This window comes from Panulirus ornatus, chromosome 71, assembly GCF_036320965.1.
Source record: "Panulirus ornatus isolate Po-2019 chromosome 71, ASM3632096v1, whole genome shotgun sequence".
Taxonomy (NCBI): domain Eukaryota; kingdom Metazoa; phylum Arthropoda; class Malacostraca; order Decapoda; family Palinuridae; genus Panulirus; species Panulirus ornatus.
The window spans coordinates 12,215,520-12,233,322 of record NC_092294.1 but is presented as its reverse complement, the minus strand read 5'-3'; the positions used below and the strand labels follow the sequence as shown (position 1 = coordinate 12,233,322).

At 45.3% G+C, this 17,803-nt stretch overlaps 1 protein-coding gene across 1 annotated transcript in view; it reads right to left on the bottom strand.

The window, feature by feature from the left end:
- LOC139747941 (uncharacterized) overlaps window positions 1-11,970 on the bottom strand; it is a 70,623-nt gene extending 58,653 nt beyond the window's left edge. The window contains exon 1 of the mRNA XM_071660433.1: window positions 11,312-11,970. Within this exon, the coding sequence (XP_071516534.1) occupies window positions 11,312-11,381 (70 nt within the window). The 5' untranslated portion in view covers window positions 11,382-11,970. The remainder of the gene's footprint in view (window positions 1-11,311) is intronic.
- Window positions 11,971-17,803: the final 5,833 nt, after the last annotated feature.

The window sequence follows — 17,803 nt, the reverse complement described above, 5'->3', positions numbered from 1 at the left end:
TATCTACATCTCTACAACTGCCAGTGCAAGGTCAATGCTTAACTGTAGCCACTCGACAAGGACCCTACACTCTACAACCACCCCTACAGGGATTCTCCTTTCCTATACCAATTCTGACGCAGACTTTTCATTGCTATATTCATTCCAACAAAGAATCTACATCACTAGGCAGTACTCTGTATTTCTATAACTACTTTACACGCATTTTAGCCCGTCATTTCTTGTCCAGCAAACACTCCCTACATAAAACCAAGAGAGGAATCTAAACACTAATCGAACTTCTACATTTAATTACATATGTCATAACAGCCGCAAGATATGTTCCTTATCTTAGAAGCCAATGTTCTCTACCTCCCTGGCCAGTGTTCTTCACCTCAGGGGCCAGTGTTCCCTTCCTCAGGGGCCAGTGTTCCCTTCCTCAGAAGCTAGTGTTCCCTTCCTCAGGGGCCAGTGTTCCCTTCCTCAGAAGCTAGTGTTCCCTTCCTCAGAAGCTAGTGTTCCCTTCCTCAGAAGCTAGTGTTCCCTTTCTCAGAAGCTAGTGTTCCGCGCTCCAAGAACCACAGTCTCGTACCCCAGGCTCCCGTGTTCCTCACGCCTGCCCTGCCCTGCCCTTCCCCACCTCCCAGACCCCCGCCTTCCCCAGGCTCTCCTCACACACCGGAACCCACTCCGCCTGTTCCGTCCAGCGGCGTCACCCCGTTCCTGCGAACTGATTCATATCCGCCGAGGAGTAGCCTCCGAAACACCCGAGTTTCGATCCATTCCAATGCACGGGAGTGTAGGCGATGAGGAGGGAGCTAACCACTCGGGTGGAGGAGCTGCTGGGGTGGGTTAGGGCGTCTTGTTGCTGATGTCGCCCCGAGCGGCTAAACGCCAGGAGGGGAAGCTACGTGTGTGTGTGTGTGTCGGAGTTTCATATTTCGGGCAGACGATTCTGAAGCCTGGGGCTTTGTATGTGTGTGTGTGTGTGTGTGTGTGTGTGTGTGTGTGCGTGTGTGTGTGTGCGTGTGTTCTTAAGAATGTCTATGTCCACATGTGAACGTACTTCTGTATGTGTGTGTAATTCGACGTTGTTTAGTCTCTGTACAACAACAGTTGTTTATAATCTTGTATACTAATTATTCGCATCCCAACAAGACCCAGGGAAAGCCAGCGGAGATTTAAGATAAGAAACACGGGTATAAACAAGATCTAACTGGATAACGTATATGATGTGGAGTCAAGAGACACAATTACCGGAAAGACGATCGTCGGCTGGAGCGATAATAGACTTCAATCCTCCTATAATCCTCGTTAACAGTTGCGATGCCCCATCAGTGGCCTCACGATCGCCTGTGGCCAGTGGCCCCCAGGAGTTTATTGCTCGTGTTCCCGCCGCTATTCCCACAGGCAATGGCCCACTGGCGAACATGGCCATCACCAACCGACCAAACTTAACTAGCTCAGGTTAGTTAGACACGCTCCGGTATGATGGAGTTCACGTAGGGGAAGCGAACCTTTGGCTTCACACTGAGCGATCAACACTGGTGTTTACTGGAGAAGTCGGTCATATTTTCCGTGGAAGCCTACCTTTAATGACTGATTACAGCCTCCTGTTCCTTCTACCGTCTTAGTTTGTCTTAATCTTTCTATTCAGCAATTATATATATATATATATATATATATATATATATATATATATATATATATATATATATATATATATATATATAATTGATCCACACATCCTCTACCACTTCTGAAACCACACTGCTCTTCCCCAATCTGATGCTCTGTACATGCCTTCACCCTCTCAATCAATACCCTCCCATATATATATATATATATATATATATATATATATATATATATATATATATATATATATATATATATATATATATATATATATGGCAGAAGTGAATCTATCACATTTCGGGCCGTGTGAAATACTTGACATCATACCCAAATATAATCACTGAAAAAATTTATTGATTTTTCTTAATGTTTTTCTTGTATTTTGGTGACATAGCAGTCATTTTTCCACTCTTTGGAGAAAGTGGCATTCAGAGAACAATTTAAGAGTCGTGGAGAACAATGAACATCAGTTTAGACAAACTAGATTCCACTTAACAGAAATCACGTAGGACTTAATGCTTTCATATTTTGTTAAGTCACTCATAAAAAAGTCAAGAGAACGTTGAGGAGATATCAATTTAGCAGAAAACATATCAAAATTTTTCTGATATGATGAAAGTAATGCCTGGTTCCATCTAGCAGTTAGTGGTAAACTTAAGAGCCACTCCTTCTATCATCGTCAATTGAGCAGTGAATAAAATGTCTGATTTCTGTCTCTTATTTTCCTTATACTCACTTCATGTTCACAGCTACCCCTGGACACCCAGTGGGACGAACACGAAACCTCATTCACTTTGACATCTGACCCTGAACATTGAGCAGCTCACACTGGCTAATGAACACCTCACACTGGCTAATGAACACCTCACAGTGAACACCTTCCCTAAACACTGTGAACCCCAGTAACACCAAAGTCTACAATGTCGCTATCTGGCAGCTCTGAGAGCGTGATGGACAGGCTTCACATTACCGTAACATGTAGAGCATGACGGAGCCAGCTATGGTCATCCACGTTATCATGTTTGGGTCTGCCAATTCACCACCCTCATCTTTCTCCCCCTCCCCCTCCCCCTCCCCTTCCACTCCACTACCAATCCACTCACCCCTTTCCCAGCTCAATGTACCGCCTCTATCAACGTCACCTGACAAACCATTAAATAGCTCGCCACACTATTGTTACGCGTCAATAGACGCTACTTTAACACCACGTAACGCAAACCATCTAAATAAGGTGACATACATAGCCTGTAGATTACGTAATTAGAAGTGCAGACATTGCCTCGTTAAATTTGCAGAGTGAGCGGTACTTATACTTGTCATACAAGCAACTAACGACCGTAGAACAATGTGAGCAGTTGGTGATTAAATCATTACCGAGGCCAAGAACAGTTCAGGGTTCTCGTGGAGTCTCCGCTGCCCTCCTTAATTCTTTCATGGAATCTCACAAACGTGTGTGCCTACCTGTGGAGGCTTAAATGTATGTACGTGTGTGTGTCTGTGGATCTTTCTGTGTAGCTCTCATGTTGTTATGTCTAAGATGTGTGACCCCTCATAACAGAATATGACACAAGGACCGATGCAGACTACGTGATAGAACATTCACTGTCATTTACGAAACATTTAATCATTTATCAGCATAACCCTTGCCATTCTGTAGCGTCATGATTCTACAGTGAAGAAAGTAGTCCTGGCTGTTCGGCTCTGTGTCTGTAGAATCCTACAGTCGAATAGGAGGTTTCTTCCTCACAGTCTTTCATCCACAGATTTTATCCAGATGTTTCCCACATAACTCAAAAACCACGAGCGGCATGATGGGCTCACTCAGCAAGGTCATTATCCAGTTTTAGAAAACTTTTTATGTATGAAATATTTAGATAAAACATTTATAAAGTTTCAAACGCATGAGTAAGAAACAAAGCATTTGAATTAATTGTCGTATACGTCTATCAAATATGTATCAATGATGTGTTATCAGTAACATAACCTGTTTTCATGTTTTCATTCTTAGATTCTTTGTTTAATAGTTACATGATTTTGAAATAAAAAGTTTTCTTTTAGATATTTTCATACATTTTTGAAAACTGGAACAATTAGTTAACAGGGGTCGATAATCAAACTATAGAATAACATACTGTCCAACATATCGTTAAGACCATTTTCTTCTACTCAATATTTGAAATGACTTGTTATGTGATATTTTGAATAAGCATAAATTGATGAATTGTCATGAACAAAGGATAGTAAATATTTGGTAAATTTCCTAAGCATCATTAAACGTCCAAACCTCCGTCAGTAAATGAATTTGAGTCACTAAGAGCCATACAGGTATTTTGGAGTGAGTTTTGAAGGTTTAGGTGGTGGATGGTGTGGGTAAGCTCGACCTTCTGTGTATGTTACATTGACTTAAGTTCTTTGGAGTTTCCGTTTCCCGGATGGAAGGTCTACTTTTTCACCAAGTCTGAACTGGTGTATCGCTCGCTACCCATGCTGAAGTTGTGTTTAATGATCACTCTAAGATGGACTCCGGCGCTGATGGTCTGATGAAACGAAAAGATGTGGAACGAATTGGAGAAAGATAAGCACCTGTGGTGCAGGAGGCCACCAGCAGACGTTTACAAGGACGGAAATGCCACTGAAAAATGAAAAAAAAAAAAAGAGGGAAAATGAGACACGTGGAAAGAAACGTGTAGATAATAATGATAAGAAATCATTAGATGACATCATCATCCATGCCATTCCAATGTCCACATATCACCGTCAGCTGATTGGTTGCTTAATGACGCTCACTGATCGGGTTCTTACCAATATGAGCTGATTGGCTGGCTAATGTTGCCTACTGATTAGATCGTTACCAGTCTCAGCTGACTGGCCTGATTGGATGCAACAGTGATACCATGAAAGCGTCTCTTCTCTTCTCGCACTATTTGTTTGAGTGGCATATTTACGCTCTCTCTCCCTCTCACTGGTTCATCGCTCCATGACTCTCCTCTATCCGGATTTTTGATTGGCTCAGCGAAATAAGGTTTATGACATAATAGCTCTAGAGGGAAGAATGTCGCAGCTTGCTTCTTGTGGTTCCTCTCCCGGCCCTCACGTAGTTAGCAGATGGTGAGGATGATAACTTAACGAGAGGTTACACTGCTGCCGGGCTACCAGCTCAGTCTAAAAAAAGAACCGTGTTAGACGTGGACTCAGTACTTGCTACGTGATGGAGATGGTCCTCTTGGCATTCTGTGGCACGTAGCGTTCATGGCAACTCCCCTGACGTGACTTTAGATATCACTGGAATCACTAGATTTTCGTGATATCTTGATGCCTCTCCCAGTTGGCTGGAACAAATTCATGTGGTTCAGTTCGTAAACGCAATCAATCAAACGATCAAAACAAAGATTATTCCTGTAATTGATTGCAGCGGTTGAACACATTACACATACCGTTTTTTTTCTTCCTTTTTTTTTATTAATTATGAATGATCATCATCAGAGGCGACCCTTGCCAGGCGTGTGACTGTGTGACACACTGAAGGGCTAGACCTTGAGGTCTGGCTTCGTGAGTCATGTCTTCACCCACCGTAGGTCAAGGGTGGGGCCTCCTGTCGCCACTCTCATCAGTGGGTGGGACTGTGGATGTGGTGGATGAACGGGAAGGTAGGTGGATGGATAAGTGGATGAACTTAATGGATGTGGATGGGAAGGAAAGTAGGTGGGTGAACCAGAGGGTAGTTTAGCGGGTAGGAGATGGATGGAAGGGATGAGATATGGATAGGAGGATGCATTCATCCTCCTGATGTGGATTTTTATGAGGAGGGATGATAAAGCGGGTAGTAATACGGGTGAGGGAGCACATACACAGACACACACACACACACACACACCACCATCTGCAGACAGTTCATGCCTCCCTCAGCGTGAATTCTAATGGTGCAATAAAACACGCAGCGGCGACCACACCTTGACCAAATGTTTAGCGGACCCAAGACGCATACACGCAAGCCTCTCTCTCTCTCTCTCTCTCTCTCTCTCTCTCTCTCTCTCTCTCTCTCTCTCTCTCTCTCTCTAAATTTGAGAATCTATGCGTATGTACCTGGCCGTATGTACCTGGCTGTATGTACCTGGCTGTATGTACCTGGCTTTGTTTAAACGTCAAATAACGCTGGTGAAAGTTGGTGGTATATTCTTGTCAACCATCTCGACGCTTGTCAAGAAAGAGAAACATTTTAGTTCACTTGCGTTACTTGTCTATATCAACTTACACAAGTCTGCTTCAGCAACACTACGCAGTAAGAAGAAGAAGAAGAAGAAGAAGAAGAAGAAGAAGAAGAAGAAGAAGAAGAAGAAGAAGAAGAAGAAATGGAGGAGGAGGAAGAAGAAGAGAAACACGAGAAGGAAATAAAGTAAGAGCATGCATCTTAACCATCATCATAAACCACACCGAGAGGACATCAACACCATCAGGATGAGGTAAGTTAACGCGAAAGAGAGAAAGAAGACTCATCATGCGAGCTGAGGCACTGAGAACAATAAGTCAGACAACGTTAAGATAAGAAAGACTTGAGATAACCAGTGATATGGCCGGTGGAGGGAGGCAGAGGCCACTCACAAGGCTGATAGTGCTGGGGTCATTAAGGTCCAGGTAAAGAACCCTTTCCTGAACTACTGCGTATGACAGTAGTTCTATCTACTCTGTCTATCTGTCTGTCTGTCTCTGTCTCTGTACATGCCAGTCCCGCTTGTTGGTATGATCTCGACTATGATATAAGCTTTTCTCTTACATGTTGAATGCCTCTTCAGTACGCTTGGATGCCCTTCTACATCTAAAGCACTAGAGTACTAACATCCATCCTATATATAGAACGTTCTGACAGTATGTACAACACCTCTCCCGCGTATAGAAGACTATGAATAACACCTTGGCTAACTTTTAAACTGGTGACACAACCTGTAATGAGAATTCCAACCCGGGGAGTCACATAATATTTCAGGACCTGACACATAAATGCCAATGTTTTTTTGACGTAATTACAAATAATTCATGTGGAAAATGACAGTTATCAGAAACACCTGTACGATATTCAAGTAATAAGCTGAGCGTTTTGTTTTTGTTGGGTGTCTTAAAATAAACCGATTGATCTTATCCAAAGTTCGTATTATACTTGATAAGAAACAAATGTGATATGTTTGCAATATAATCCTTTAGACAACTGAACATCATAAGACGTACTGTACAGCGTGCGGAGTTCCTGATGTTTTATGGTCGAAAAGGGACTATAGAAAATCCGAGATGGTGTTCTGGTTCGGTTGGTGTATTTCGAACCATGACCGAGATGCCTTCATTCGCATTGATATTGTGTTTATGTTTGTCGTGAACTCGAGACTAAGTCACGCTTCGAGTAGGAGGGAGTTCCAAGAATTGAAGTGAATATATATTAAACTCTCGAGGAATTTGTATAAACATAGATCATGGTGTCAGACGCTAGGCTGTACACACGTCTAGTTTAAACTCAGCTTGTGTTGTCGTGCGTCGGCCTGACGGTTCAATAAGTAAATTATGTTGTCCCGGGAGATGAGTGGATGGCACGCGCGTCCCTGTTGCCATGGTGAGGCAGCCTCCCTCAGATGGTCCACACCTCATATTGACGTCCCTCTCTCACAGTGTAGAGAGCGGTTGTAGCAACGCAGAATTGCCGCATGAAAAGATCGAATTACGTCTCGTTTATGTACGTTATTTGCAAAACGAAGATTATTTCTATACCAGCTCACCTTTCAGGATAGGTCAGTTCACTGAGAACAAGAGAACCATGGAGGTTAAAGTGGGGAGATTAAGATGCATGAGCTTTGGTCGTCTGAGTGACATGATGGTGTGAGGCAGGGTGGGTTACTGGGTCCTGCAAAGTACTCTCCCAAATCCTAGTAGTCGACTAACCCTATTATCCCTCGTGTGAAATGTCTAGTATGATCCTGTAATCGTTAGGTTGATGGTGGTGTGCTGGGCGACTGTATGCAATTAAATCCTTCATTGTAAGATACAGATATCATAACTAAAATCATAATGAGAGGAGTATAGGTTTCAGAGACCATATTCACACATAATAAGGAAGACTGATATAAAAACGCCTGCTATAATACAAGATATGTAGATGTCTCTATGCTTTTCCCCTTGATATTCTTTCGTCTCTGTAATTCCCAGTGCACGCAGAAGAGGACAATAAGCCGACACTTATCAAGTGAGAAAATAATCACAGCTGCAGCCGAGTGTAGCATATCCTACAGAAAAAAGCAACAAAAAAAGTTATGCTTTTCAGAAAATATAAATAAAATGAACTGAAAAAAGCGCAGATAGAAATTCCTTACCGGGAAAGCTATTGCTGGCTCACCCTCCACCCACACAAGCGTCAGGAGAAACAAACTTAAAACACAGAGAAGTGATAAATCCTCGGTGCTCACTGTTTCCATGAAGCAATTTGTAAACGAGTAGGCCGATTTCGGCTACATGAAAATGAAGAATTTCGCCTCTTTTTGCAGCAAGAAGACGGCAAATTGATAATGATATGTCGATATCTTACCATAGTTCTCCCGTATCTTCGTCACTATGTAACTGTATCTCAGTAATGTATTGAAGGTGAGCACCGAGATCCCTGGCGTCGGCGTGAATTTCCTGAGAACTGTGAGGGATCTGACGTCTCCAGCCCGATGACGTAATTTTTATGTCAACAGTAAATTTTCTTCAAGTTGTTATCGTTGATTGCGAAAATGATCGCAAACTCATCTTTCCCTGGAATTTTGTCACGAACATACAATCAATGTAGAATTTATGACCCAAGTCCACTTTTATATTTAGATGATACTGTCATGAAGTCTCAGAGTGTAGGATGTCTTCTTGTGGGCTTAGAAAGATCAGCCAATCATAAATTAGGGGTAATCAACAGCCAGGTTATGATTTGCTCCATGTCCTCTCACCTTCTGTGGGACATGAGCAACGAAATGGTCCACACGATACACAGGATGGACGCAGAGTTTTTACTGCCATTTCCATTCGTCTTCAGTAAAGCCGTCTACAATGACCAGTATCCCAGTAACCAGTACACACTATTACGTCTTCACCGCCTGTCGCTTGATACAGATTGGTAGTGGGAAGAAAATGTTGGTAGGTGCAGAGAGGGGGTGTACACATTTGGCGATGGGAACTACTCCAGTACATCAGGGCGTCCTCTCTCTCTCTCTCTCTCTCTTCTCTCTCTCTCTCTCTCTCTCTCTCTCTCTCTCTCTCTCTCTCTCTCTCTCGCTTTTCTCTGAACGCAATGAACGTGGTCGATTCGCATGAGCGCCGTAAGACCCCGAGTTCAGTTTTGCGATAAGAAACAGATCTCAACAAATTCCACCAAACCTGTGTAGACATTACTTCTTGGATATGAAGTTCAGATGTGAAATCGTTCGTTTCTCTTCTATGGATCATTTCGTGTGAACTCGTCCTATCCACGGGGAAGCCATGAGGAGTAAAATTCATGCTAAGACGACGTGCGCATTGTATGGATTTATAAAGATGTTGGATACGCTTGCAGTAGACGCCTGCTAGCCGGCGGGAGTCGTCCAGTGAGAGGCGAGCAACAGTACTGTCGGGAAATCGAGGAATCACTTGAAGGAATTTTCGCCCACTTTCGAGGACTCGCGACTCTCTCTTCGACCACTCCAGAGGAAGGAGGTGAAGCCACAAGAAATATCTACCCTTAAAGCCCCAGATTGTGTCATGAGTTGATAAACAGACGGAGACAGATTAACAATATGGACATTACACTGTAGAAACTTGTGGGGAAAATCAGTGTAGTAAATGAACTTATGAGCGGAAGGGACTGGTATAATGTCGGTGCTTCGTTAACAGATGAACCTGGTTCGGCTTAACACCCGAGTCATTTACTGATCACTGTTGCAGATATACTTTTGACACAGAATTCCAAACTACAACAACACACCGAAACTATGCATGATAAAACCCAGCAAAGTACAAAAGCGTCAAAGTATAAAATATTATGAATATAACAATTTCCACAAATATTCATATTCTATGGATGAAACTGAGACGGTTTTGATCATCAGCGAAACACTTGCCTCAGTGAACTCAAGTCATGCATACCATAGCTCATTTCGATGTGAAAACTTTTCACACATAAGAAAGATTATTCAGAGCCATATTCATTGGTACGCTTCCGTGATATCACACACTAAAAAGTATCCAAAATCGCTATATTTTCTGAAGTTTATGAAACATATAAGGCAATCCAAGTTTCGTATAGAGATTCGTCCTGTGGCAGTTCGCACCTGCTTCGAATACTTGATGAGCGAATCATCTGATGCGATTCTTAGTTGGTCTCGTGCGTTGCTGCTGGACCTCAGTGACTGAATCTATAATGAGAGACCGTCACTAGATCGCTCCAGCATTATCTGGACCTTTGACTCAGCACGAAATTGTACGTGAATGAGGCCGCTAGAGGAGGCTCAAGAAAATTCGAAAGAAATAAATCCAAATCGATACTTTTCTTCCCCGAGATTTAGTTTTAAGGATGATAGACTTATTTCTTAGTTATCTGTCCCACGGGCGAGCGATACCAACTGTTTCTCAGGACAGACGCGTCGCCCCACTTAACTTGTGAGGTCATGAGAGAGAACATCTCGCCCGTCCGTCCTGGAGGTAATACTCAAGTCCCCTTCCTTGGTGCTCTACATCCCTGACCACGTGGTTAGATGTTTGCCATTCCTTGTCTGGCCATATTCCCTCACTTGACACTTACGTACTCCCCTTACTTGACACTTACTTACCCCTCGCTTGACACTTACCTCATGATATGTTCTCTCTTTCCCTCTCTCTCTCTCTCTCTCCCTGGCCACTGATCCTCCCTGGTAACGTCCCCTCTCCCTCTGCACGCACCCTCGCCAGCCACATCCCCTCCCTAGCCACAAAGCCTTGGTACCGTCATGTCTTTGTCATGGGGTCTCGTGAACCCTCCATGACATAATTGGCTACTGAAGGACGCACATCATGACGGGTGTGCTGGGAAATGTGGTTCTTATTCCCCGAGTCTCCAACGCTCACATTCCAGGGACTTCATAAATGTTGACATGCACAGACGAGAAGGAAGCGGAGACTAGTCTCTCTGCAACCCCTCTGGCTCCCCCTCCCCACCTATCCTTTCCCCATCTCCCCATCTCCCCAACCAACACTCACAGACCTGATTCTAGTGTATCAGGTCGTCAAACTGTCATGACATCCCCGGTAAGACGCTGTCGTCATCTGTATATTAGTTTAGCATCAATTATTTATTTACATCGGACTTGTTCACGACAATGGATCCCCTACTGACGTCCGTACTGGTCATCTTGGAAGTTGTGCAATTTTATTAGTGTTATCATTACGACTCTGCGTATATCCTTGCACTTGAAACTGCCACCATCAATAAAGCAAGGACTACCATCGCTGCTCCTGTCACCCCTCACGTCACACACACACATACAACAAACTTCCAGCTCCAGTCATGTCACTTTTATAACTGTCGCAATTGCTACTCACACCGACTCTGACCAGTGTACTCTATACTAATCATCAAGATCCCTTGAGGCATATTCCCTCCAATTCCATCATTACCTCCACTATTCCTACCACTACCATCCCCTCTCCCTTCATTAGACGTACACGGAGACCTTACCTGGATCTGGGCAGATGAGGAGCGTTAGCAAGGCCAGGTAGGCCACGCTCGGGAACCTCCTCAGAGACATGGTGATCCGCTCCCTCTAATCTGACCCGGCCTAATGTCAGTGGACGAAAATAACCCTTTTACAGGAGCCGGAGGAAGATGGGTCGCGAGACCAAGAGTTCACTGTCGTTAGAAAATCACTGTTACATTTCACTGTCCCTTTGGGGGAAATATATCCTTTTGTTTTCCAGTCATTGAAAGAGTAGGAGCCAAGTCGCACTTTGGTGTTCGATAATTACTCGGAGGAAAACTATGATTCGCTTCGTCTTTTGATAGGAAGAGTCCAGGAGTCTGTGCGAACCATACACACGAGTCGCTCCCAGGGTCAGGTCGCAGGTATGTTATGATCTCACAGGACGACGGAAGGAATCACTCGCGAAAGAACTCCTTCAGGCAGGGGGGCAGGCGGCGCAGGATCCCTGGTTCCCTCAGGAGTGTCCTACGTCCGTGTGAGCGCGTGGTAGCGGTGCTCTCGCGTGGTGCGCTACGCGGTATGTGCGTTCGCGCGTGTGTGTGTGTGTGCCATTGTGAGCGTGCGGGGAGGAGGAGGAGGAGGAGGAGGAGGAGGAGGAGGGCTCGTCCGCGCGTGCTGGCGGAGCGATGGCCGAGCAGCGACTGAACGTGCTCCAGCTCCCTCAGGCACGACCAAGCCCACCGGGGATGGTTCCGGTGGTGGTGTTGTAGTGGTGGTTCCTGCGTCAGAGGGGGTGGTAGTGGTGGTTCCTGCGTCAGAGGGGGTGGTAGTGGTGGTTCCTGCGTCAGAGGGGGTGGTAGTGTTGGTTCCTGCGTCAGAGGGGGTGGTAGTGGTGGTTCCTGAGTCAGAAGGGGTGGTAGTGGTGGTTCCTGCGTCAGAGGGGGTGGTAGTGGTGGTTCCTGCGTCAGAGGGGGTGGTAGTGGTCGGTTCTGCCATAGAGGCGGTGGTAGAGGTATCGGTGGTGGATGTAGCATCAGAGGGGATGGTAGCGGTGACAGTAGGTGGTACGAGTGGTAGCGGTGGTGTCTGAGGCTGTGTGGTAGTTAATACATTTTTACCAGCTGCCACCTTCGGTGCCTTGACTGATCTCTAGGTTTTTGTAATCCATTTTCCTCCGGCGTCTCTACGTCTTCACATACACGAGGAGTGATGTATAACTTCTCGGTCTGATCAGTCTATTGCATAGGTGAAGGGTACCTGAGGTGTAGGGACCAGTTTGCATGGTACCAGGCTCTGTGCCTCTGTGGGAAGGTGTGTAAGGAAGGATGCTGTAGGTTTGCATGTGTGTGTATGTGTGCAGGGTGTGTGTGAGTGAATGATTGCGTGTGTATGTATGTATTATGTAGATATGTTAGTGTTTGTGTGTCTTATGTGTATGAGTATATGTGCAGTAAGTACTTCTGTTTGCATGTATAACTGTATGTGTTTTATCACTCGGGGCTGTCCTGTATATGATGTTCTCTGTGTACATAGTAACTGAATAATATGGAGCAATATTCCCTTCCAATTTTCCTTCTTATCTACCCTCCTCTTCCTCTTATTGCTACTCTCTACCCTCCCTTCCCTCGCTTCCTATCCTACCATTTGCCTCCCCTTTCTCATCTAAGTGTTTCCCATTCCCTTCACTTACCGTCTACAATTAACCCTTCTGTGCCACACGATCCCCTCTATACTACATTCCACCCTACGTGCGACATTACCCCCTGTGTATCACACTATTCCTTCTGTACCCTCCTCCCCCACAATCCATCACCCCCTGTAAAACACCAACACCAAAACTCAGGAAAATCCGGCTAATGAAGGCGCCTCCCCCACGTGAGTTGAAGGGTCGACAGGTGGTCAGAGGTGTGTGGGGGCAGGGAGGGGGTAGAGATGGCCTGTCTGGAGGAGGGGAGGAGAGAGAGGGAGGAGGGAGGTGGGAGGCGTAGGGAGGGATACAACTGGGCAGGAGGTGTGGAGGAGGAACAGCATGGGGAAGGAAGAGAGGATGTAGGAAATGAGTCAGTTGGTGTGGGGTGAAGGAGGAGGGGAGAAGGAGGGAAGAACTAAGGAAATAAGGTTTTCAGGAGGAGGGAAGAGCAGAGGAGGAAGTGACAGAGGAAGGAGTGAGTGAGGGGAGAGTAAGGGAAGGAAATGAGGAAGAATTTAAGGAGGGAGAGAGGACAGGATGAGGGAGTGAGGAGTGTTGGAAAGGGACTGAGGGAATTGGCAGATGGTGGAAAGTAGTGAAGGAGGCTGGTGATGGGAGTGAGGGATTTTAGGGAAGGCAGAAACCATCTAGATGGAGGCAGATAAAGGTAGGAGGGAGGTGAGTACCGTGAGGGAATGTGACCAGTAGCGGGGGAGTGTTGGGGCAAGAGGACAAGTGGAGCAATGGGCATGAGGCTCAGTTCAAGACGCCCGCTCACACAGGGCAATACATCAAAAAGAGAACAGGTATAAGAGAAGCACATATGAACTGCAGAGAGAAAATAGAATTAAAGATAAGAAAAAGGAGACAGATATGACAGGAAATTACAGACCCTATAAAAGAAAATATTAGTTAAGAATGAAGGGAAGTACATGATGCATGGAACAAGAGGAAAAGAGAAAAACTCTGGACTTACACGCATTCTGCCCTCAACTTCCATCAGCTCACCTGTTGCATAAGACCATCAGTTTCTATGTTGAGCGCAAAATAAACATATCGAAAATATTACAAGCAACCTTGTGTACGACCCTTGGTGTGGGGAACGACCTAGTAATGACACTAGGTATGGGGACAACCCTATAATGACTGCCCCAGGTGTGAGAGATGACCCTGTAATGATAACTCCAGGTCATGGAAACGACCCAACTGTGACCCCTCTCCTCTGCCCACAGGGATGACGGCTCTGATCAAGGAATGAAAAATGATGAAACCATCTCCGTCTATATACGTCAGTGACCTAGGATGTTACTACTGTCCTCCAGCAGATAATCTCATCATGGACCATCAGGTCTTCCATCAGCTGGGTTTTCCAACCTCCTCCCATGCACTGTCCTGAAGCAGATAGACTCGTCATAGACTATCAGGTATCCTGATATTTATGGCTTTTTCTACGTACTCCCATGTACTCCCACGTATTCCTATGTGCTTTCGTGGACTCTAATGAATCGCATACAATATATGCTTGGATATACGAATGTAAATGAACGAGTATATGGGAAATACAACATTTCAGGAAAGCAAACCTCCTTATTTTCCATCGATCAGAAAATCCAAATGTTCTCTTTTAGTGATTCACTGTTTTCGTGACGTGTGCATGGAGGAGTCTAGTGTGAACTGGCCAGTTCCAGTGTGGCTGCTGCTGCTGGTGCTGCAGCTGCAGCTGCACCCTAATTGACAAAGGTAATTACGCTTAATCAATGGACATCTGCTATTACTTAACTGAAGCGTCAATTATCTTCGTTTTCCTGGTTGGATGGGACGGTGGGCAGGGGTAAGGTTGGCGGTAAATGGGAAGGGACAATAATGGGTGTTGGTGGATGGGAAGGGACACTAATGGATAGGGAGGGACGGTGGTGTATGGGAAGGGACAGCAATGGATAGGAAGGGACGGTGGTGATGGCGGGAAGGAAAGTAACTCAATGGCTGACGGTTGTTAAGCTCAACGCAACACTAAACTTTTTCTTAATTCCATAATATCTGCTTGAGTCTCCCCTTCTCTTCTCCTCTCCTTCCCATGTTTTTGCTTCCGCTGGAAAATGCTGCAATAGGGTCGACGAGCTCCTAGGGTTTGTCTAATATTCTCATCCATCTCGATAACATCTACTGCTTGTCGCAACCCTCTGACGGTGTCGTTGATATCTATCAAATTCAGAAGGTTGTTACACGTCTAACAAGGTGATTAGTGGCCAGATTACTTTGAACCTTAACCTCAGTGCAGGAAAGTAGAGCTGTTACTATAAGTAATTAGGTGATGAAGCTCATAATTATCTGCAGAAAATGTTCTTAATCTATTCATAGATTCTACTTAGCCACGGCAGTTCCCCCATCTCCTATGCATGTCACCACAGTTACACCAGATAACACGGGACCACTGGCCTAATCATCGTGCTTAAACAGAGCTTCCAGCTTAACACAGCCAAGCCAACGAACTACAGAGCTCCCCGTCCAGCACCACCACACCAACAAGCTCTTCAATTAATGCTACCTCCTCAATTGGACGTTATACACCATGTTGCTTTACAAGAGAGGCACGTATACCACATGACTGTTAGGGCTCACTCACTCTGCATTGCACGGTGACGTGTGCTAACGGTACAACACTCAGTCCTACGCAGTGCTATCAGCAGTAATACCAGCACCTGACACCACCTGGTGTATAATCACTTGATTCATCGACGAGATAATGTATGTCATTCACAGACGTAGGTTTACAACACAACATATTTTATCATGCAGTGGTGTGGGATTATGACACAGTACAGTATAATGTACATTTCTGTGGGTATAAGACAGAACACACACTGTTTCTCCGAACACCTAACTTGCTCAATGGACTGTTGCATAGTGCCAAAGAGAAGCTGTCGTCAAGGCAAATAGCAGAGTGGAATGCACTGAAGATATCACATAATTCTTGGTCAACACATGGAAGTAGATGACAATTGTCGACTGAGAACATGAGGAGTTAGCAGGGGACAGCTGTATCATAACGCCTAACGCAAGAGTTATTAAAGGGAAGAAGAAAAGGTTACATTGCAGGGGTATGTGGAAGAGGGGTATGTGGAAGGAATGTGAGAAAACGTGTACGGGAGCGTTAGGTGGGAGAGAAACATGGGAAAAGGGACAAAGGAATGTGGTTCCATGGAACGGGTAAAGGGAAAGATGCCAGCAACTGTGGGAAAGAAAAGTTAAGGCAGGAGAGAGATGTAAACATCCAACCTCCTCGAATGTTCCCAATGTGTATGGAATCGTCAAAACTTCCTGGGTCTTGATGACCTCAGTTGACCCCATCTAACGTCCAGCATAGTGTGCTTCCGGTCACATGGGTCCCAGGGTCAGGCCGTGGCGGCGGTGGTGCGTGAACGCCTTGGCTTTTGTAAATACATTACCTGAGAAAGGAACTCCAGGCCAAGCCATTACTCCTGTGGTCCGGGGTAATCCTGGCCCATCAGTTGACCGAAAAACTAGTCAGACATCTTCCCTCACTCCCTTCTGGGAAGCCTGAGGGAAACTATATGTTATGGTGGCTGAACGATAAGTTTCTGTCTCGATACGACGTATTTTTCATAATATTCCAGGGAGTTTTGTCAACATTTCAGTATATCTTGATCACATTCCAACATGTTTCGGTCGCTTCTTAAAATTTCCCAATACAAATACAAGTTAATATGGCATATTCATACTCCCATTATGTTCAGATTTGTCCTGACCTCATCCCAACAATATCGATCAAACCCTGACATGTACTGATCGAGTCTGATGCGTCTAATTGTGACCTGACATACTGTAATCACTTACAGACGTGTTTCCATAATATCCGGACTTAATTCGAACACGTCTTGGCATTTCTTATAATATCTCATGTTTCCTCACATCTCGACATGTTGGGATTAAGTTCTTACACATTTTGACAATGATCCGACACGTCTTAATTTTGATCCGACGTTTCTCAACCGCTCGTACTTAAGAGTCGTGCTACCGAGTTCTACGATCGTGCAGGAGTGCACATGGATCCCACCGTCGTACGCAAGGTGCTGAAAATCTCTTAACTGGGACAATTCTTGTTTTCTCTTCATGCTTATATAGTTATAGACTTTCTGGTTCGCTGATACTATCTGAAGATAAATCAGTTCAGACTCCAAAAAATTCACATTACATTTCTCTCAATCAAAGTCTAATTTGGTCCACTTTTAGATAATCCTCAAAATTGACCAGTTTATTCAATCTATCGAAGCGATAAGATCTTTCCAGCAGGCAAAACATCGCCCCACGACCCTGTACCCTCTACTCCAGCCCGGAGGCAGTAGAGCCATCCTCACACTCAGACCAAGGCACAACAGAGTTCCCTCCCACCCGCTCGCTAAGACCAAGACACATGAGAATGCCCCTTCCTCTTACTAAGACCAGATCGCAAGGGCTCCCTCCCTCTCTTCCTCGCACAAGACACAGCAGAGTTCTCCCCCATCTTCTTGCTAAGACCAGGACACAGCACGGTATCTTCTCCTTCCTTGGTAAGACCAGGACGCACGGGATCCCCTCCCAACCCCCTTCCTCCTCGATAAGACCGAGTGGCAACAGTCACCTCATTTTCCCCTCCACCCCCTTCCCCGTGGAGACTCGGACGCCTGAGAAAGCGCCCCTTCCACATACTTGTGGCAATTGCAGCGCCTGGAGGGGTTCCCAAGCGCAGGCACGAAGCAGCCCGCCGGCCACACACCACCACCACCGCCACACCGAGACGCCACAAACACAACCTCGGCGTCTGTTGACGACGGCTTCCCCA